General features: G+C 33.5%; 1 protein-coding gene across 1 annotated transcript in view; it reads right to left on the bottom strand.

Moving 5' to 3' along the window:
- Positions 1 to 5,104: 5,104 nt before the first annotated feature.
- The window catches only part of Fbw5 (F-box and WD repeat domain containing 5), a 36,086-nt gene continuing 18,428 nt past the window's right edge, over positions 5,105 to 22,762 (bottom strand). The window contains exons 3-8 of the mRNA XM_072540607.1: positions 20,234 to 20,408; positions 19,608 to 19,988; positions 16,361 to 16,559; positions 12,701 to 12,988; positions 10,143 to 10,355; positions 5,105 to 9,400 (exon numbers count right to left, since the gene is read on the bottom strand). Of these exons, the coding sequence (XP_072396708.1) occupies positions 9,118 to 9,400; positions 10,143 to 10,355; positions 12,701 to 12,988; positions 16,361 to 16,559; positions 19,608 to 19,988; positions 20,234 to 20,408 (1,539 nt within the window). The 3' untranslated portion in view covers positions 5,105 to 9,117. The remainder of the gene's footprint in view (positions 9,401 to 10,142; positions 10,356 to 12,700; positions 12,989 to 16,360; positions 16,560 to 19,607; positions 19,989 to 20,233; positions 20,409 to 22,762) is intronic.

Genomic DNA, 22,762 nt, shown 5'->3' with positions numbered 1-22,762 from the left:
ACACTATTCTCGCTGTGTTCTTCAGCGCATTCCAGCCTACCTTTCCAGCGTGTTCATGCTAGGGAATATTAATTTAGTTTATCAATATTCGTGTTATTTATTTTATTTAGTGTATAAGTATAACATATAAAAAAGTAATATTTACTCTGTATAAAACAAACTTCTGATTAAATTTACAAGGAAGGCATCGATATTCGTTATATAATTTATCGATTTTGATATCGCAAACATAAAACTTTTGAACTTCCTTTATGTGGTTTGAGGATATTCTTTTATTATTTGTTTAATGGTTTGGACTAAATCGCAGGCGCTTATTGGACATGGTAATTTAGCCCATTTTTGTAATAAATATGCACATCGACTGTGGTGAGTTCGGATGCGATTGATTGTAGCCGAGCTTGGTGAGGTAACTTAAAGCTAAATCAAAACGTCAAAAATAAACTGATTTTAAACTTAAATTGTGGCTTATTCCCAAAAAATAGTAAGGTTTAAAAGGTTTATTTTTATAGTAATTTTTAGATTAGTATTTACAAATGAAAAGTTTTTAATAAATATTAATGAATATACACTCCGAGATTATTCGTGATTATTCTTCTTTTTTTAATGAAAAATGTCTGCAATAGTAAGTTTATTAACATATGTCTGATGTCCCGTAAGGCTCTCATTTTGTTTAACTTCCCCATTTCTTCTAGTCTACTTAATTTAGACAGCCTGAATTCTTTTTTTTTTTTCGTTAAATATCGAATATCTGATGTTAAGTTTAATAGAGAGTTTACCGCATTTTTGGTGATGTTTTTCATATCTAATGGTTAAAAGAGTTGTTTTTCAACTTTTATCAAAAGTTATTTGATATTTTTCCTTTACGACATTAGGTATTTATATCTTCCTGTTGTTTCTTTAACAGTCGAAATATTCTATAGCTTCCTTTCTTATTCTATAGAAAGAAATAAAACACTTTATATTGTCAACAATTTATATAATGTATTCTTAATAAATATCAAACATTTACAAAAAATATTTCGGTATAAAGACCAAAAATAATTGCACAGCAATGGTCACATACAATAAGTTGATAAATATCTTAATTAAAATAAATATAATAATCGTAAATGTATATATAAAGATTCAATTATGAGTTTTCTGTCGTATATTCGATATTCATTAAATAAATAAACCTATATAAATATACAAAAAATACATTTAAATAAGATATAATCCGTTGAAAATAAATTGGTACAGACTCAAATCTCGAAATAGATCTTTGAATATATCATTAACATCAACAAAACATATTGTACATCATATACGTAGGAAACATTATACATAACTGATTTTAACTAACTTTTGATGAATTTAGAGCTCAACACTATCAAATACTTTGAAAAAGTTAAACAAATAATATTTAAAAAGAAGTTGTCATAAAGTTTTAATTCCATATCGTAAATTCCAAGATTTGATTGACCTAGTTAAATCAAGTCAAGAAACCAAGTGATTTGGTATTTCTCTTTTTAACAAGAACGAAGGAGTTGGTTCTCTAAAATTCTTAAAATTAGTTCTGCCACAATTAACTGACCTATTTACCGCATTCTCAGATGTTCTATTGAGTACAAATTTAAATTTTTGGTGGCCATTGAACAAAAAATCATTATATCTTAGTAATTAGGATACAAGCAGATGGGGGGCTCCTCCTCATCATCATTTTTGGCTCGATAATCCTCTGTGGATCCTGGCCTGCTATAAGATTCTAAGATTAGGCGCCATTCTGTTCGGTTTCTGGCAACGATCTCTAGTATCCATAAGTCGGTTTCAACTCCATCTAACCACCTAATTCGCGGTTGGCCTCTGCTTCTTCCTATAGTGTTCTTGTTGTTAGCTTTTTAGCAATCATGTTGTCAGGCATTCGTATTATATGTCCGGCCCATCTAAGTCCATGTGTTTTAATGAACGTTACGACATCTGGTTCATTAAAGAGTTTGTATAATTCGAAATTAAATATTTTGCGCCACTGCCCTTAATCGTTTATAGCTCAAAATATTTTGCGGAGTATCTTACGCTCGAATATTCCCAGAAGTATTTCATCCTTCTACGTAATAGTCCATGTTTCCGCCCCGTATGTGAGGACCGGGAATAATTTTAGTTTAATTAATTTTTTCTTTGGATATTTATTGAGTGTTGAGTGGAATTGTTTTTGGAGTCCATAGTATGCCCTATTTGTAAGGTTTATTCGTCTTTTAATTTCTTCCCTTGTTTTATTGGCAGTAGTTACTAGCGAGCCAATGTATGTGAAGCTGTCAACACGTTCAAAGATATGACTTCCAAATGCTGTTTCCCGTGCCTCATTTGCTATAGGATCCTTAGTAACCAACATGTACTTGGTTTTATCTTCGTTGACGACTAGACCGACCTGATTCACCGCTTTTTCCAATTCTAGGAAATATTGCTCAACATCTCGCATGATGCGCTCTATTATATCAATGTCATCAGCGTATGCTAAGATTTATATCGATCTATATTGTAAATAGTACCGCCGTCTCTAATTTGTGTTTCTCGGACTGCCTTTTCCAAGACAATGTTAACTAAGAGGCAAGCCAGGGCATCCCCTTCTCTGACTCTATCCTTTATCTCAAATGATGGAGTCAGAAGCTGGATTTTAGGGTAGACATTGTCATTCTAGTTAATCGGATAAGTTATTCTGGTATGCCAAACTCACGCATTGATTGGTATAGTACTGTTCTCTTGATATTGTCGTATGCGGCCTTGAAGTCGACGAATAGGTGATGGGTTTCAATGTTAAATTCTAATGTTTTCTCGAGAATCTGTTTTGTTGATATTTCTGGAGTAAATCCGGCCTGGTATTTTCCAACTATGGCAACTGTGTAAACTTGTAGCCTCTCGTAGAGTATATTTACTAGTATTTTGTAAGCAGTTGTTAACGAGGTTATACCACTGTAGTTGTCACACTGGATCTGATCGCCTTTTTAGGGCTTTTGTAACGGGCATATCACTCCTTGAGACCATTCACAGGGCATGGTCTCATTTTGTCAGACAAGAAGTAAAAGTTTATGGTCTGCTTGTAGCAGAGCGTCGCAACCATTCTTATAGAGCTCACTACAATTTTGATCAGTTCCTGGTGCTTTATTTTTAAGCTTTTTAAGGGCTTGGGCAACCTGTTAAGTGGTAGGTGGTCTTTCGTTTGGGTTGAATAGATTCAAATCATTTCGATCTGTTACGGTGTTATCTGCTTCTTCGATATAATGGCGTCGAAAAATTCAACCCATCGGTTCAAGATTGAGGCCGTATCACTTAGGATATTTCCTTCTCCATCCTTACAGCTCCTTATTCTAGGCTTAAACTGTTTACTCATTTTGTTTACATTTCTCTAGAACTTTCGAGTTTCGTTTTGATTTCTTAGCCATTCTATGTTTTTTAACTGCTTTTCTTCAAATTGCCTTTTTTTCTTCTATGTAATCTTTTTCTTCTCTTCTTAGGGTCTGGTATTCGTCCTTTGCTCTTCTTGTGCATCTAACTTGATTTGTCTTTAGGTATGCTCTATTTTTGTTATCTGTTGCTTCTTGGCACTCCTCGTCAAACCATTCGTTTTGTCTGACTGGTTTGGTTTTCCCCATTATTTCCGATGCCTTCTCAGTTATTATGTTTCTACATTTTGTCCACAATTCCTCCACATTTTCCCCAGCCTCCAGGCTCTCTATTTCCTCATCCATTTGTCTCCTATACTCTCTCGCAACGGTTTCAATGCGCAGATTATCAACATTAATTCTGTCTTGTTTCATATGTTTATCCTTCTATAGGTTTGATATTCTTCCTCTGATTTTTGCCATTACAAGAAAGTGATCACTATCTATGTTTGGACCTCGGTAGCTTCTGACATGCATGAGATCGGAAGAATGCCTTGCATCTATTACGATTTGATCTATCTGGTTAACGGTTTCGTTGTCAGATAATTTCCATGTTCCTTTGTGTATTATTTTATGGGGAAATCTTGTTTCTCCTACTATCATGTTTTTGGTGCTTGCAAAGTTTATTAGTCTCAATCCGTTATCATTTGACTCTTCATGCAAGCTCTCACATCCTATAATTCGCTGAAAAAATTGCTCTTTGCAAATTTTTGCATTAAAGTTCGGTCAATGCTGCTCTTGCTAGTTTTATGCGTCTTCGAATTTCAGGTTCACAACTGCCTGTGTTGTTAACTAGAGCTCCAAGATATATCATAGAGGAGACTACCTAGCATCTCTATATCATAGAGGAGACTACCTAGCATGTCACAACAGTTCGGGTTTTAGGAAAGTGTTGTTGGCGATCAATAACCATGATATTGGTTTTGTTGTAGTTAACGATGATTTCACTTTCTAGCTCGATTTTTTAATAAGTTGGAGTAGAGGCTAGAAGTGTAGAGCCATCTGCGAAACGCAAGATCATTTGATACCACCTAGGTTTACTCCTTCCTCCCAGCCATCCAAAACTCTGCACATTATGAACTCTGTATCTTAGATGTTAAATAATAAGGCATCCTTGGTGTACTCCCTTCTCCAAAGTGCATTTGTGAGATCAACAAAACATAAATATCGGGATCTGATATTCTCTGGCTTTTTCTATGATGTTTAGTACCTCTGCTCTTCACAAATCCAGCCTGCTCAGGTGCTATTTACCAATTTATTAAATTTTCTAGACGGCGTTGCAGGATGAAGATGATCAACTTACTGGCATGTGATATTAGAGCCTATAATTGTTGCAACTATTTGTTTCTTATGTAGAAGTATCATTACTACCGTCGATCGGATAGCCAAGCGGGCTGGGCGGCTGGCTTCTCCTTCGCTTCAATGCGAGAGATGTCAGTTCAAATCCCCGGCTCGGTGAACAGAAACCAAAAAGGCTAACGCAGTAGTTTAAAATTCTAAAATGAATCTGCGGCTTAGTCTAGAATATGCTGGTATCTGATCGGCCTATGGTGGAGCAGTACGGCAAGAGATAAGGGCTTGCGGCTAGGTGATACTCCTCCATAGATCACTACTGGAAGGGCGTGGAACGCCTAAATACCGGGAATATATATATATATATATATATATATATATATATATATATATATATATATATATATATATATATATATATATATATATATATATATATATATATATATATATATATCATTACTACCAATGGTATGTAGAAGTATAGTCTTTCGCAAATGCTCAGGACAGACGCCTGTGTGCCAGCTCTCGTTACACAATCGATGTAATATTCTCACTTCACATACCGGAAGATGCTTCAGACATCCATGGTATTCACGAATGAGACAAGCAATTTTTCCTCATAGAAACGCCTAAATTCGCCAAATGGACACAACCAAGTCTGGTGACGACCATAGACGAGAAAGATCTTCACTTGCAAAGTTATCGTTTCTTGCAGATATTGTTTTGTGTACAAATCTAGATGTTTTTATAGATAATAGTCGAAAACAAGTATTTTCTAAATAAAAACAATTAAATTCGTGAAAGGCAAGTTCGGCAAAGTCTGCTAGAGGATTCAACTCTTTATTGACCAAGTTATAGCATTCCGTAGATGTAAGGTTGGATAAAAATCTGGACTTTTTGGTATCCAGTCCTTGACTTAAGTATTCAAAAATAGAAAATTGTCAAAAACGAGCAATTTTCTACATAAAAACGTATAAGTCTACCAGATAACCGTCGGCAAGTCTAGAGAAAATCACTAGAGGACGCAACTCTTGTCTGGCCGCCTCATGATATCCTAAATATATTTATTTTTTGATCAGTTCTCCTTGATTAAAATATTGATAAATTTATAAACAACCATTTTCCTATATAAAACGTCTTAATTCATTAAATAGAAGTTATTAGCTTTGTTGAAATTCGCTAGTACCGTTATAGTATCTCTCCGATATCGTGTTATTCTTATGTAATTCCTTGCAATGGATTTCAAATAATCTAACATTCTCCATCTAATAAAAAGGGTAAAGCTAGATAATAAATCAGAAAATACTAGAATTTGAACCTCAAGACTGAAGAATCTTAGGGATGGAACGAACTATCTGTTATTCTAACCCTGTTACCTACCCAGTACCTACCAAAGATAAATACTAGAAGAAAAAGGTTTTTAATAATTTTTCAAAAATAATAGGAATGGTTCGATATGTCATGGCGTCTAAACGATCTTTGTGACTTCAAAATTGTGCCCATTCATGATGTTAACACTATGATTATTTGTCAAAAATTATTTAACTACAAAATACCACATTTCGTAAATAGTATAAGTAAAGTACAATATTGTCTTGTATTTATAATCCTTTACTAACATTGAGTGCAGTTGATTTATAAGTAATAGGTCATAGGTTCAAATCCTCTAGAAAGGGACTTACAAATACATCCAAACGATAAGTTATGGTTGTAAGGCTGTAAAGCAATACCAAATATTTTTAATAGACTCAGTTATTAGCTTCATCAATTATTTTGGAGAAATAACCTAAAGGTACGTTCAGGTACGTTCTGACACTAGATTTGACACACATGAAATTTATGTCAGACATTAATGTACACAGTGAAAAATTTATGTCAGCGATATATATTTCAACTATCAGCAACTTGTGTCGATACATTTATAACTGTAGATATAAACACTTGTTAGTTCGAAATTGAAACTGTGGGGACACTTATTGCAAAAAGTTGGATGCTGCTCTACTTTTGACACTTGTGTCGTGATACAAGATGGGTGATAAAAAGGAGAAATTGAAAGCTAATGTGGAACAATTAATTAATTTGTATTAATATAAACTTATAAGTTATGAATTATGGGATGTTAAATGTCCAATTTATAAGGACAGATTAAAAAAATATACTGCTTATAAGGAAATGACAAGATAATTTAGTATTAAGTGTAGTTACATCAAGTTGTTCTTTTACACTAATTGCTTTTCTGAATTTGTATCTTGCTTTGATATAATGGAATCAATTTTGCAAACAAGTCTTTCGAAATCAGCTGGTTTTATTCTATTAAAAAAAAACGCTGGATCGTTAATAATGAGAAGCTCAAACATAAACTGATTGTAGACACCCTATTTTCACGTCTCAAAATCCACTTTCGAGTCCATGCAGAACGTTGTTCCTTTCTTTCATGTTTTTATGTTTTTTTTTTTCATGCGATTCTTAGATGTATTTTATCATAGCGAGATAAAATAAACAATCCACAAGGAAAATGAAATTCCTGTAGTTGGCTGTATACCATTAATCACAAAAGTTTATTTAAAATCCTTTATAAAAGGTATATAATTTAAAATCCCTTTCAGGTTACATCACAGAACGTTTTTGGACTAAAAAGTCCATCATCAGTGTTTTGCTACTCGGTGCACATGAGTTAAGCCACTAAACACCTGGGTAAAAAGCCTTTTGGTACAACATTGAATATGTCTTACATTTTACTTAAAATTATGTTGTGATGTTTAAATATTTCTCAGACAACCTACATGGCAACTTAAGATTCCCACTAGGGGTTGCTGCTGACTCTCCGACGATGTCTGAATGGATTCTAGATGGCAACTCTAGATGGGCAACTCTGAGGATGGGCTTTTCAGTCCGAAAACGTTCTGTAATGTAACGCGAAAGGGATTTTAAATTATATACTGGATAGAAGTTCAAGTACCCGTAAAATATAAATATCGATGTATATGTAAACAGACTGTATATTTATCTTAGATTCGGCATTTCTAGAAGTGTCTTATACTTATCAATTCCTCATAATTTCTCTCAGTATATAAACACGAAAGCGAATTTATGTCTGACAGAGATAAGTAGTGTCTTATGTAAACGTACCTTAAGTTTTTTAAACAACACTAAAATCTGCAACGAGACTAATCAATTAATAATTTTTGTTAATACAGTTACCAGTTACTGATATTTTTTCATTTCTTATCAATCCGTATGCAGGTGCATCATCCACTACCAAAATTAAAGTCTACATTTTAAAATTTAGTGTTTTACAAATGTATTTGTAATAATATTAACAAATTTAATATCAAACCAGTCAAATAGCCAAGCGGGCTAGCCAGCTGACTCGCATTCGCTTCAGTGTCGAATGATTTAGGGGCGATGGTTCGATTTTGGGACAGAAAAACAAAAAGGCTAACGTAGTAGTTCAAAATTCTAAATTAATCTGCTACTTAGACTAGAATACGCTGGTGTCTGATCGACTTATAAAGGAGTCACCATAAATCCCTATTATATGGGCGTTTACGCCTAATAAACGGTTATATATATATATATATATATATATATATATATATATATATATATATATATATATATATATATATATATATAATATCTTCATTACATTACTTTTTAAGTATCTTAATTTATTTGCATAAATCTGTGTTCAATCTCTTCAAAGTTCTTAATAATAAAAGGTAATAAAAATTTAGTGTGCCAATCAACTTTAGTTTTGTCAATTATCTAATTATTTTTGCGCATGTCTAATGCTTCTACATACGTAGTGATACAAATGAAACTATTGTGTAATAATTCATAAATAGGTTAATCACAAACATTGATTGATTTCGTTGCCTGTACAGACATAGAAAGAGAGAGTAAAGGAGAGAGAGAACGCGAAAGAGACAAAATAATTTGCGAAAACTTTAAGCAGAAAGATCTAACATGAGTTTGTAAAAAATTTTAAGAATGGTAATTAAATATACAGCCAGAAAAAATACAAACAAAACGCGACCTTGTATTCTTGTTGGGTTCAAGAGCATTTTTTATAAAAATATGAGAAACAACTCTTATTTTATACTGTCTCATCTGTACATAAACTTGCATTCTTAAAACGCTTTCCAGTGCTACCTGAGCCAATATATTCACCAGATCTTGGTAAATGTAACTTTTTTAAGTATCAGTATCGTTACTGCTGCTGATATATTTGAAGTCAGGTATTTAAAAACGTGTTTGGCTTCAGCGCGATAATTTTTGCTATATCACCATCGAAACTTCAAATGTAACCGATATAGATCTACTAAAATGTATCGAATATTTGACCGAATATCATACAAAACCTAAACGAAATCACATACAAACTCGCCCTTTCGCCGTTTAACTAACTATCCGGAGACATATTCAATCTTTTCCGACTATGCTTCACCACGTTGCCTTTTCTCATTTCAATTCCTTTTAGAAACGCAGCTTCGTTTAGTTTAAGGCTGTTCACTTTCTCTCTAGACCGCCATATTCTGATCGTATGATCGTCAGAGGTTGTCACCAACATTTCGGGATCTTTCGGGTTAAAAGCCACAGAGTTGACGACATCTCGATGGGGAAACTTGGCTAGGCATGCGCCGTAATGTCGGTCCCATAGGTAACCATGTTTATCTTCTGCTCCGCTAAACAAAAAAAAGAGAATGCAATATTTTGTGAGATCTGATTAACTGTGGCATTAGTGTTTTTTAATATCAAAATACTTAGAATATATTAATCATAAACAATGAGGAATGAGATATAAAATTTTTTTTTATTTTTATATTTGATCTATGAGAATTATTCTAACTGCGTACAGTACACAGAGATCTGTCAATTAGTATCTTTTTGACGGAGTTTTAAAGGGAATATCTAATATGACTGTTTTATGTTAATTAGTTATGTTATTAAGTTTATGTTATATACTAATATATAAATGTATATTCTTTTCTTTTTCTTCTTAGTTCAGGCGAGACACGTTAATCTGTTAACAGTTTTCTCATTGGTAGTTTTAGGATCTCTTCTGGTTTAATCCTCTGCTGGCCAGTGAATTTCTGCCTCATATCACTTAGTATTACAGTGGCATAGGATGTGTATGTTGATTCACGGTACCTATTTTATATAGGTGTTTTCTTAAACGGCAATGTCCACTAGCCATTTCGGTGACCGTTTTAATCTCTCGTTAATTGACGTTCATCAAATTATCCGAAATTTTTTTATCACTTTTTATTACTTTTTTAGTCTGGATTTGTCCTTGAGTGGCTCTCCATTTCTTTTGATGATTTCTTATTCCGGCCACTTCTAAACCTCGTTTCGCCAAAAAATCTGCTCGTTCATTCACATGCACCCTTTCATGACCTCATAAATATATCTTAAATTGACACTTACCTTGCTACGTATTCGTTACACACGTCCAAAAAGATAAAGAAACATTCGTTATTCGGTGTGAATGCTTTGTGCGCTCGAAGCATCTTTCCTACTTGTTTTAAAGTCACTAAATCTATCACATGAATGTCGATTTCTTGTGCTATCGGCGGAGGATCCAAAGGATTACTTATCACGTAATTTTCCGGCCAAGACCGACTATTTACATACAGATATCTAAAAATAAAAACAACTGTAATTTTAGTTTAAATCAAAATTATAAGTCGTAGAAGTAACGGTTGTGCCGGATGGGCGTGCGAAAATTTTGTTGATAGTGGAAAAATGCGTCAAGTGACGCTTTATTTTAACATTTTATGCGCTTTTTCGTCGCTCTTATCAAAACGTTTGACGCGTTTTACAATCATTAAGAAAACGTCAAAAAAAGGTGTCAGGATTTTGACGTATTTTGATGTAAGCTACTAAGAGAAACAAGAAATTAAAATTGTGTTTAGAAAATGCCGTATAAATGTAGTAATTTTAAATCAGTAAAAATTCTGAATTCTTTATACAGATACATGAAAAGATTGAAAAAAAAGTGAATCCAATCGTACCAATGATTACTGTATATTTTTTAATAAGGTTATGAAAAAAATACATATGACAAAAGTAAAGCAGCGTTTTAACAAATTTCCAGATTTTCCACTGCTATATGCATTATATCGGGACATATAGGCTGCTATAATCGGCGACAATAGTATTTTCTACGATCAACTAATATAAACTCATTTTGACAAAGTTTGCAAATTTTCAAAAGTAAAGCAACATTTGAATTATTTTTTTTTTAAATAAGTTTAAAGTGAAAGTAAAAGAAAACATTTATTGTGGAATTTATTTTAGACTATTTGTAACATTTCTGTGAGGAATTAATCATGTCAAGAGATATTCCAATTTGGAAAAATTTAAATCAAACAGTTGTGAATGTATTCATAGAAGATCAAAAACAAACAACATTTTAATCATATAATAAAAATGAACATTTTGAAAACCTACCAAAATCGGGAAGATAAAAAAACAATATTGTCCGAAGCATTAAAAAAATTTCGCAAAATGATACTTGCAGACGGATAGTAGAGAAGGAAGCAGTTAAGAGAAGGATAGTAGAATCAAATTTGTTCAATGTATGCCCGGCTCAAAAGCCGCTAGTTTCGAGAAGAAGTAAAACAGCAAGACTATTGAAAAAATATACTATGAGTGACGAAAAATTATATAAAATGTTAAATTTCAATGGAATAAAACGTGTGCGATGACCCATCATAAATACTTAACATCGACTTGAGAGTAACCTATTTTTTCTAACTAATCTAACTTTTAATTAATGACACCATGGATCGACATATTTATGGAGACAAAGGGGGAAATGTCACTGCGTTTTATTTTTAACAGGATAATATTACAAAACACTATTAGCAAATTATTCAATGGTAGTTTTAAGGTACTTTATGGGACTTTATGATGCTACAGAATGATTAATGGGGAGTTGATAAATAACGTTAGATATGCGGACGTAACTACCATTATAGCCAGCAGCTTTGAAGACCTGCAGAATCTACTACAAAGGGTGTGAGAGTATCTGAAACTACGGATTAAAACTAAACGCCTCAAAAACAAAATGGATAGTAATTAGGAAAAATAGGATATAGAACATCAATAGAAACAGACATACTAACATATATAGAACAAAAAAGACTAAAGTGGTATGGACATGTAAGAAGAACTAGCGACAGCAGATGGATAAAGAGAATAACCGAATGGAGCCCCATAGGAAGGAGGAAAAGAGGTAGGAACGAAGTAGACGACGCCATGAGTAAGAGAGGCCTAAACGATGGAGAATGGAAGAACAGAGAGAGATGGAAACGGTTGAGCGAGGGAAGGCAGTGAACACTGTAGAATCCCTAAATATATATATATATATATATATATATATATATATATATATATATATATATATATATATATATATATATATATATATATATATATATACCCTTAAATATCTGAAATAACTGTCCACAATGAATGGAACATGACAATGGAGATTAGGTTCACAAATGAAAAGGCAAGATCAAGCTTTATTAAGATGAAGAATATATTTGCTAGCAGGAACATTTAATACCATTAAAAATCCGATTAATCAAATGTTACCTATTCCCAGTTGCACTATGTAGGGTGAAAGCACAGACATGGAACATAACAGGACAATTATCGAAAAAAACTCTTAGTCCTCAAAATATTAAAATACAGAAGAACTCTCCGAATACCCTGGACAGACGAAGAGGGAAGTACTGAAAAGAATGGAAAAATAACAGGAAATTGCGTTTACAGTGAGAAAATGAAAACTCGAATTCTTCGGTCATGTTATGAGACACAGATAATGGAGAAGAATATGGGAAACTGGAAAATAAATTGACCTGTTCGAGCGTTTTTATAATATATTTGTTCAGAATGTTCTCCTTTATACTCAACCTTTGCAAGAAAACCATACTATTTAAGCACAAAAAGAAGTTTTATCTCAAAAATCTTACCTTTGATCTGGGCTCAGTCCCATTCCGACTATATGCCCATGAAGATCGATTAAATGATCAACTTTATCGAACTTATCCGCCACCTGATCGAAATCCAACCAGTCCGGATCCGGAGGCGGGCTTTGTTCTTTTCTTTGTTCGAACAATATCAAACGCTCCTTCAAGCTTAGACCTAGTTCCATTCGCTTGGGAAATTTGAACGGTTTTATTCGTTTGAATCCTATCTGGTGTGGTGTATATGTCTTGTAACCGGTTGTGAAAATAAGGTACTTGTCAGTCTGAACGAATCTGAAAAATAATACCATTTATACACTTATTTTTAACATGGTATTAAAACAAGCTTTACATAAATATTCTAATATATGTATCAACATATATGATATCGTCATTTCTTAAAATCAAGTAGTGTGATTCGCTGCATTTTGATTTTTGGTTACGAGCCAATATCTCATTTGTCTATAATGCTTACCTAAAAATTCCGCCGATTCTGGCGTTATGTTGTAAGAACACATTACGATTTTCTGCATCATAATGGTGAAAATAATAACGGTTAAGGACCGTTAGAAAACCCTTGATATTAGTAACAAAAGGTTTAACAATTTTTTAAAGAAAAAAACTGATGGTGGCATTCCCCAACCAGATATCAGCTACCATGTTTATGTGGTCAGAGGAAGTAGGTTCTTGGGTGTCGCAGGAAATTATCTCATGTCTCCTTAAATACATTAAGGAACTTCCCGAATCTGTTACTCATTTTGAGGCTTTTAGTGATAATGTAGGAGGTCAAAATAAAAACTAAAATATGGAGAAATTTTGATGTTTTATTGTAAATACCACACCAATACAAAAAGTGGATCATAAGAATTTGGTAAGGGGCCACTCGTTCCTTGAATACGACTAAGACTTTGGAATCATTGAGAAGTGTAAAAAGAAAAGCCATAATGTTTTTGTCCTTGAAGATTGGTATTGTCTGGTCGGAAGTTTAGTAGGATGTTTATAGTATCGAAAATTGCTCAGAATGATTTCAAGATTATTGATGAAATGTCTCAATACATGAAACGGCAAATCAAAGGAATACAAAAAATGCAACGGCTTCATTTTGAAAAGTCTTCACCTTTTTAACTGTAATACAAAGAGAAATTGGAGAAATTTTTGGGGCCGTAAATGAAAATGGGCTATGGCGTCGAAGATACAACTTTGAACTGTATCAGTTATACACCGATCCAGATATTGTGAAATTCGTTAAAGTGCAGAGACTTAGATGGGCTGGACACATTGCTAGGATGTCAGATCACGAATACACGAAGAGATTAACATTTTCAAAACCAGAGGGCACAAGAAGCAGAGGACCACGAATGAGATGGATTGATGATGTGGAAGAAGACCTACAGATTCTAGGGGTTAGAAGATGGAGGGAAGTTGCCAGGAATCGACAGGAGTGGCGACTTCTTTGTGAGCAGGCCAAGATCCACAACGGATTGTCGAGCCACTTATGATGATGATGACAAAGAGAAATTAAATGAGGACTGGCCCTTCGACATCACGCCACTGAAGTCTGGCCGACCACCATTTATAGTGGACCTCCGGCCTTTGTATCAGGACCCACTCAATATCAATCCAAAGAAGTACAAAGACCTAGAACTTTTGCCTTATATACCACCAATCCATCTTCCAAAAAAATGGTGTTCAGAAACTTACTGAGGTAGCTGACGTTCTTGTTGGTCATTTTTTGTGAAGAAATAGATTTAGAACCAAATATTTTTGTGAATTTAAAATATGCTCCCATATCCGTTGATGTAGAAAGAAGTTTCTCAGTTTACAAATATATGTACACAGATAGAAGCCATAAGTTTTTATTCGAAAATTTTGAAAAACATTTGGTCATTTATTGTTTCCATTATTCTAAGGAATAGTATTTTACTTGTTATTATTAAAATAAACGTTAATTATAATATACCATTATTAAATATATTATGTTTCCATGGACAGTATGCATATTTTCTAAAAAAATGCCTATTTTCTAAAAGAAATACATATTTTTGGGTCAATTGGGTCAATATTTACTTTGTTTATTACAATATTTATAAGTCTACTTATTAGTTTTAGATTTAACTTTATATGATAGTGGAATATACAGGGAGATAATCTAATATATTTCTCTTTGTAGAGTTTTCATTTTCTTTATTACGTTGTTCTTCTTGGTTACCTTTTTCGCCATTGATTTCCTCCTCTTAAGGACTAGGAAAACATCGCTGATACCTCCGCTAGTTTTATTATATCCATTTCGTTAATTGTTTTTGCGCATGTTCATTAGCCCTATACCTAATCATTTTAGTTTTATTTGTAGGTAATACCTAGTGCGTTTTCGGTTCTTCGGTTTTTATTATTTTAATGTTCTACAGCGTTTACGCCTAAGCTCAAGCGACGCTTATAATCCCCATTTAATTTTAAGGGCTGGAAGCCCTATTTGTGTTTTCGCTCATCTAGTTACTGTGTAGGTTACCCTAGTGGTTGTTAAGTAGTAATACATCTGTTCGGTTTATTTTATTATTAATTATTTCATATTTATTTACGTGCTAAATTTATTTTTCCTTTACTAATTATTAATATATAATTTATAACTGAGGTGTCGTTTCATTTCCTTTGTTCTATATACCTACCATTGATTAGCACTGCAACAATTTGGTAGGTTTGGATTTATAGTCTACTTTAGGCGTCTGCCGTAGGGCAAATCTGCCTGGCGCCCAGTTAACTCCATTCACTTAAAAGAGAAGTCTCAACTAATCCCCCCAACTCCACTTGAGCATAGACGGCTACGCCCTTGTTGTCATCCGAAAGCCGGTGTAGCAACGTAGTGTCCCCGCATGCGCGGCAAGTTATTGCAACATTATTGTGAGACCACTTCTTAGCAGTGTTTGGACCTTATGAAGACTTTTGGCTTCGATTGGTAACCGTTGATAAAATCTAATTCAACTACTATACACCAGAGACCAGAATAAACGCACGGCAGTGAACTGAAGCCGGCAAAAGTGCTCAGAAGCGGGCAAGAGTGACTCAATCAGTCAAAAAGGAGGTGGGTACTGTATTTTGCATAATGGATTGCAAAGGCATAATTTTAGTTGACTATCTTAAAAAAGATAAAAATATAAATAGCCAATGCAAACTATATTGTGCATTATTGGAGACATTGAAGCAGGAACTTAGTGAGAAATGGCCCCCTTGCGCAGAAAAAAAAAAGTATTGTTTCTCAGACAATGCACGGGCTCATAAGGGCATTACGACACTGGCAAAAATTCATATAGTTGGGCTTCGAATAGCTTTCTCATCCGGCTTATTCCCGTCATTTAGCCTCTTTCGAATATTATTTGTTCCCGAATCTAAAGGGATGGCTCGTAAATAAAAAAATCAGCTCGAACAGAGATAGTTGACGAAACAAACACCTATTTTGCAGAGTTTCCAGAATCGTATAATTCGGACGGTATAAGGAAGTTGAAAAATCACTGGAATCGTTGTATTGAGCTAAAAGGAGACTGTATCGAATACAATAAAAGTTTCTGGAAAAACATGTTTTTTATTTTAAAGGATATTACTTATCAACCCACCTAGTATATGCTATGTCGGCTACTAAAATATTACCACTACATTATTCTCAATGATATTTACCTCTCAGTTTCAGTATCACACGATGATTCTGAACTGTTGTCGTCAGTATCTTCGTTCGGTTTGTTCCCTACGTCTTCTACTTCTTCATCGCTATCTATGGCAGTCCACGATTCCGATTCAACCTTTCTGTAATCTTCGTTATACCAAATTGGATGAGGAAAGTCTTTTTTCATTGAATCCAACACGGAATTGTACATAGCTTTAACAAAAGTATTTTTAACATAATATTTTGGAAAATTTTAAGGCATTTAAATGTATTTAACAATAAAACACTGAAAACTTTTGTTTTAATACTTCCACAAAATGTATTATAATTTATTATCACTACAGCTGTTTCGACAGAGTGTCTTTTTCAAGTGATGTATTTTTACTATGCGTCTACACTTTATAGTCTTTAACTGAATAAGTTGAGGAAGGGAGAGCTGTTTTTCTTAAGTTGTGGCCATTTAGAATTATATCTGTATTTTTAATTTATTCATTTCCATAGATTCTAAAAAAGATAGCTTAAGGTCTTTATTTGGAGTATGAAGAATTTGAAATTGGTCATTAAAATAATGATTACATTAGGATCTAGAGGGTGAAGTGCATACGTAGAATCTGTTTTCCTATTATTGAAAGCCCTTTTGTGTTCTGCTAAGCGTTTGTTAAAGATTCTACCAATTTGACCGATGTTAGTTTTTTGCAGTCACCGCATGTAAGTTTGTTTACACCACTGTTTAAGTGCGTTTTCTTCTGGCTCTTGTTTTTCTTAATATATTTACTATAAAAGAAAAAGCGATTAAACAGAGGTGTATACAAACTTACATATGGTAACAGCCCAAAAATTTATCGGCCAAACTAGTAAAACCTTTAACAAACGTATAGCAGAACACAAAAAGGCTTTCAATAATAAGAAAACAGATTCTACGTACGCACTTCACCCTCTAGATCATAATGTAATCTTTCTTTTAATGACCAAGTTCAAATTATCCACATTCAAAATAAAAGCCTTAAACTATCTCTATTAGAATCTATGAAAATTGATAAATTAATAGTGTTCTGAAGCTATTTTCTTGTGGCATTTTTAAAGCAATTTTAAAATAGATATAATTCTGAATGACCAACTCAAGACAAATAGCTGTCACCCCTCAACTTATTCACTTAAAGACTATAAAGTGTAGACGCATAGTAAAAATACATCACTTGAGAAAAGCACTCTGCCTCTGCTCTAGTGATAATCAATTATAATATATTTGGTGGAAGTGTTGAAACAAAAGTTTTCAGTGTTTTATTTTTAGATATATAATGAACTTTGATAGTTCGATAGTTAGAAAGTAAAGAAAATAATAATGTACATACTAATAACATTAAAACTGTCCGCAGATAGTCAATATTTTAAATATATTGGAGTTATACTGATAAGGATCTTCTTCTTCTAATGGCGCTACAACCCTTTGTGAGTCTTGGCCTGCTTAATTATGTTCTTCCATTCTGCCCTGTCGGATACTTTCCTTCGCCACTGCCTGATGTTCATGGTTTTAAGATCCCTCTCTACGTCGTCTATCCATAATTTACGGGGCCTTCCTCTTGTTCTGTTTCCTTGGGGCTTCCATCTCTGAACTACTTTTACAGCTCGATTATCTGGCATTCTTTCTAGGTGACCAAGCCAGTTTAGTCTTTGTGATTTTACAAATCTGACAATATCTGCGCTCTGCATTAGTTCATCCAGCTCGTGGTTCATTTTAATTCTCCACGAACTATCGCTGCATTGGGTTGGTCCAAATATCTTCCTTAGTATTTTGCGCTCAAATATTCTCAGTTGATTTTCATCAGTGGTTGAGAGGGTCCACGTTTCGCATCCATATGTGACCACTGGTCTAATTACTGTTTTGTAGATTCTCAGCTTAGACTCACGATTCAGTAACTTACTTTTCATTAAGTCTTTGTATGCATAAAAGCACTTATTACCGCTAAGAATCCGTGCTTGTATTTCTTGACTGATGTTGTTGTTGTCATTTATTATTGAGCCTAGGTAGGGAAAAGTGGAGGCATATTTGTAGGTATGGTTGTCTACCTTCAGATTCTCATGTTCATTCGATTTTGTGCACTCCATATATTATGTTTTACTTTCATTTATATATAGACCAAACGTAGCAGCTTCTCGTTTCAGTTCTATAACTTTTTCGTTCAATACCCTTTTGTTGCGGCTTATTATGGCACATCATCATATGCGCATATTTGCATAGATCTTGTATTAATACAGCCGTTTACATCCAGTTTTCTAACAACAGCTTCTAAAGTTAGATTAAAAAGTGTTGTTGATAAGGCATCCCCTTGTCTAACTCCATTTTCAATCTCAAAGGCCTGCGTCATATCTCCATCTATTCTCACCATAGCTTTGGAACCCTTCAGAGTCATTCGTATAAGTTTAACCAACTTATTGGGTATCCCTAACATAGATAGTTGCTTTAACATCTTTTGTCGATCTACTCCATCAAACGCCTGTTTGAAATCGATATACAAGTTGTAAATAGGTATGTTATATTCAACACATTTTTCATGTATACCTCTTAACATATGTATTTGGTCTATAGTTGACCTCTTTGGTCTGAAGCCACATTGGTATTCACCAATAATCTCCTCCGAAAACGATTCCAGGCGGCTATATATAATTCCTGATAATATCTTGTAGATGACATTTAAAACTGTTATGCCCCTATAATTTTTGCAGAGTCGTTTGTCTCCCCCTTTGTACATAGGAAGTATGATTCCCACTTTCCAATCTTCTGGGATGACTTCTAGTGTCCATATGCGGTCGATTAGTTTATGGATACGCCTCCATAGCGCATGTCCACCATTCTTTATCAGTTCTGCAGTTATTCCATCTGTGCCAGGTGCTTTGTTATTTTTTAGATGTTTTATGACGTTTATCGTTTCTTCCAATGTTGGTTGCTCAACTAGTTGTTCTGCTGTGTGGTGAATTATCTCTTCATCTTCGTTTTGTTCTTTTTCTGGGTTTAACAGCTCTTGAAAATGCTCCTTCCACCTTTTCATTATTTCCTCTTTCTCGCTGATAATTGCCCCATTTTTGTCCTTGCAGACTGTTGATCTTGTTATGTATCCTTGGGTGCATTGCTTGATTTCCTTGTAAAATTTTCTAGCCTCTCTTCTGTTATTATAATCTGTAATTTGTTGTATTTTTCTACTGATAAGGATATGTTATTTAATTCTTACCTAATAAAAATATCATATTACTGTAAATACTTACATCGTCTAACATCTAAAGGTGTCCAGGCCATATCGTTGTGGCTAACAGGATTCCCATGTTGCGACGACGTCCCTTGCTGAGTACTTACATTCCCATCGCCACTATTTTCCACATTGACATTCTCGGAATTCGGAAGACAGTTCGCTATCATTATTGCCCTTATGGAACTGGCGTTTCTGTTGTAAAACCGGAAAAGGCAGTGAGTGATTGGTACTAATTCGGACTCTGCTTCTTGAGATGCTTTGTTCAACCACAGATGCGACGTACTAACTAGATGAGCAAGCCAGTGTAGGTCTCCAGAGAGCAAGTATTGATCGCTGTACCAAGTACCGAAAATGTCATAAGGCTTGTTTACTACTCGACATTGCAGTTCAAAATTTCCTAAAAAATACAAATATATTATTTTTCTAAACAAATATAATCCGGGTGTGTTAAATTAGAAGAATAGGGTGATTGAGAAAGAAAGTCGAAGTTTAACATTAACTGTGGCTACCACGATGTCGAATGTGTGACCAAATGCCATTTTATTCCATTAAATCTTTTTGGATATCAATATACTACAGTTCCAAGCTAAACTATTAACTAAATCCAAAATTACAAGAGAATATTTTATATAAATAACTTACTCAAATTAAAAACTGCAATTTCGCCTGAAGTGCTGTGAGTTGTGCCAAAATGAACTCCGGACACAAGAAGAAGAGTATCAGATTCGTTAAATTGCGAATACTGAGTGTACTTCCATTTGAAATGTTTCATGTTCCTAATATACTTCTTCTTAGCTGGATATTTCGATCTCCATAACTAAAAAAATAAGTCATAATGTAAGGAAGACAATTATATCTTTAAAAATTAATTATATCAAATTCAAATCAAGTGCGTACAGAATTCCTATAATAGATATTATTTCATCTGGCCATTGATATCCCAGAATCGGAACCGTTTTTCGTAAACTGTAACTAGTTGATTGTTTAGCAGTAGTCTCAAATAAGCAAGTACACAAACAAACCTATTGGCTATTATATTGAAAGAAACTAACGAAGGATATATTTATTATAACTTGAAAAATAAATTAAACAATACAAATAGTACTATCATTTACATTACACATTATTAAATCGCGAATCGTCTAAATTGACATTTTAAAAACAAGTTTTTCTACTTTTCTTGTTAACCGTGTTCTTCTTTTATTTCAAATTAAACTAGGTTTTGAATATGTGTTCACAAGGAACAGATTTTGTTACAATATTACAATATTTTATGAATATAGTGGTTAAGTTAGGATATACATGGCGATGGTTTTTCCGAAACTGTAATGGACAGTTCCCATCTCCGTTCGAAATTTTTTGTGGGTAATATCATCAGACAAATACATGTAGACTTCTTTTATATCTCTCGATACAGGTGTATGTTTAGATGAGTCATGTCCAATTAATTCATCAAAAATACACCATGGACTTAAGTCATCTTTATCAGTTTCTTTTTCTTGTACTGGTTGATTTTCACTAGTACAATCTTCTTTTTCTTTTTTTATAGAAATAACCAGCTTCTTAACTCTTTCCTTTGTTTTTTATAACTAGGCATTCTTATTAATGAATGAGTTTCGATTTACGATTGATCTGCATTTTCGATTTCAAATCTTTATTGATAGTTCGTTAAAGGATTTATTTATTGTAAATATTCAATTAAGAATTATTTTTCTTAGTCAAAATTATTGACCTAGTATAAGAATAATAATTTTATTTTCAAAAAATACACATTTGTAGAAGATGCAGCTTTTTTGGTCCACTTTCTGAATATTGCAATGATTGAAACTTCTCCTGACGCATTTCTGTCCGTTTCGACTACTTCTACTACAAGTACTGACATACTGCCACCGCCACCGCCACCCAAGCGTTTAGTTTAGAACAAAAGAAACAAATAGATATGGATTTACTAAACCTATGCAAAGACTCGTTTCATCCGTTTTTCATAGTTGAAGAACGAGTTTTTAAAAAGTTTGCAGGGTGGATTCCTGTACACAAACCGGCAACAAGAAAAACTTGTTCATTACGTCAAGTTCATTACTTCAGGAATGTTATATCAAAACTGAGCAAATTATTAGATCACAAGTTGTTAAAGAAGTAGAAAATATCTGTATTACTACTGGCCTCTGGACATATGGAGTAACTGAGAGTTATATCGCATTAACAGGACACCATTTAACCGAAAATTTAGAATTTAAAACGGTTTTATTAGGCTGCTGCCATTTTTCTGGAAACCATAATTCAGAAAACATCGCTTTTGAAATTAGTGAAATTATTATCAGTGGGATCTAAAACGAAAAGTAAATTTTGCAGTAACTGATAATGCCTCAAATATAGTCAAAGCTATTAAAGATGTTTTGGAATGAAAACATTTAAATTGTTTTGCTCATACGTTAAATGTATTGGTGAAGGACGCACTTGAATGCTGTCGTGTACAAATAGATAAAATAAAAAGTCTTTTTTCGACAATTCGGCAAAAACACATTTCAAAAAAAGTACCTATTCTTCAGAAAGGCTTATAAGGTATCAATTACAACATAACAAATTTTCCAAACGGCCAATCCAAGACGTGGAAACTAGGTAGAACTTTACCTATTACATGTTAAAAAGAATGACCGAATTAAAAGAGGCAATCCGTTCCACATTGGTATTAGTTAATACAGACTTAGACTTAGACCAAATCTAAATAATGAAGACTGGATTATTTGTTCTCAACTTTCCCAAATTTTACGGCCTTTTAAAGAAATAACAAGTACAATGAGTGGCCAAAAATACTTGAAGGGTAGTTCAGTGATTGTTATGGTACGCTGCCTGCAAGAATCTTGCAATAAAATTTTAGCAAACGGTAACCTTACATCCATAGTATCCGACGTAGTACAATTACTAATATCGGGTTTAGCAAAAAGATTTAGAGGGATAGAACAGAGTGGCACATTGTCATTATGTACATTTATGGATTCACGATTTAAAGTGTAGGGATTTTCTGATAAAAATATAGATAAAAAATCAAAAGAAAGAGTTAAGAAGCTGGTTATTTCTATAAAAAAAGAAAAAGAAGATTGTACTATTGAAAATCAACCAGTACAAGAAAAAGAAACCGATAAAGATGACTTAAGTCCATGGTGTAATTAA

The sequence above is a fragment of the Diabrotica undecimpunctata genome, chromosome 8, assembly GCF_040954645.1.
Source record: "Diabrotica undecimpunctata isolate CICGRU chromosome 8, icDiaUnde3, whole genome shotgun sequence".
Taxonomy (NCBI): domain Eukaryota; kingdom Metazoa; phylum Arthropoda; class Insecta; order Coleoptera; family Chrysomelidae; genus Diabrotica; species Diabrotica undecimpunctata.
This window is presented reverse-complemented; position numbering and strand designations above follow the sequence as displayed.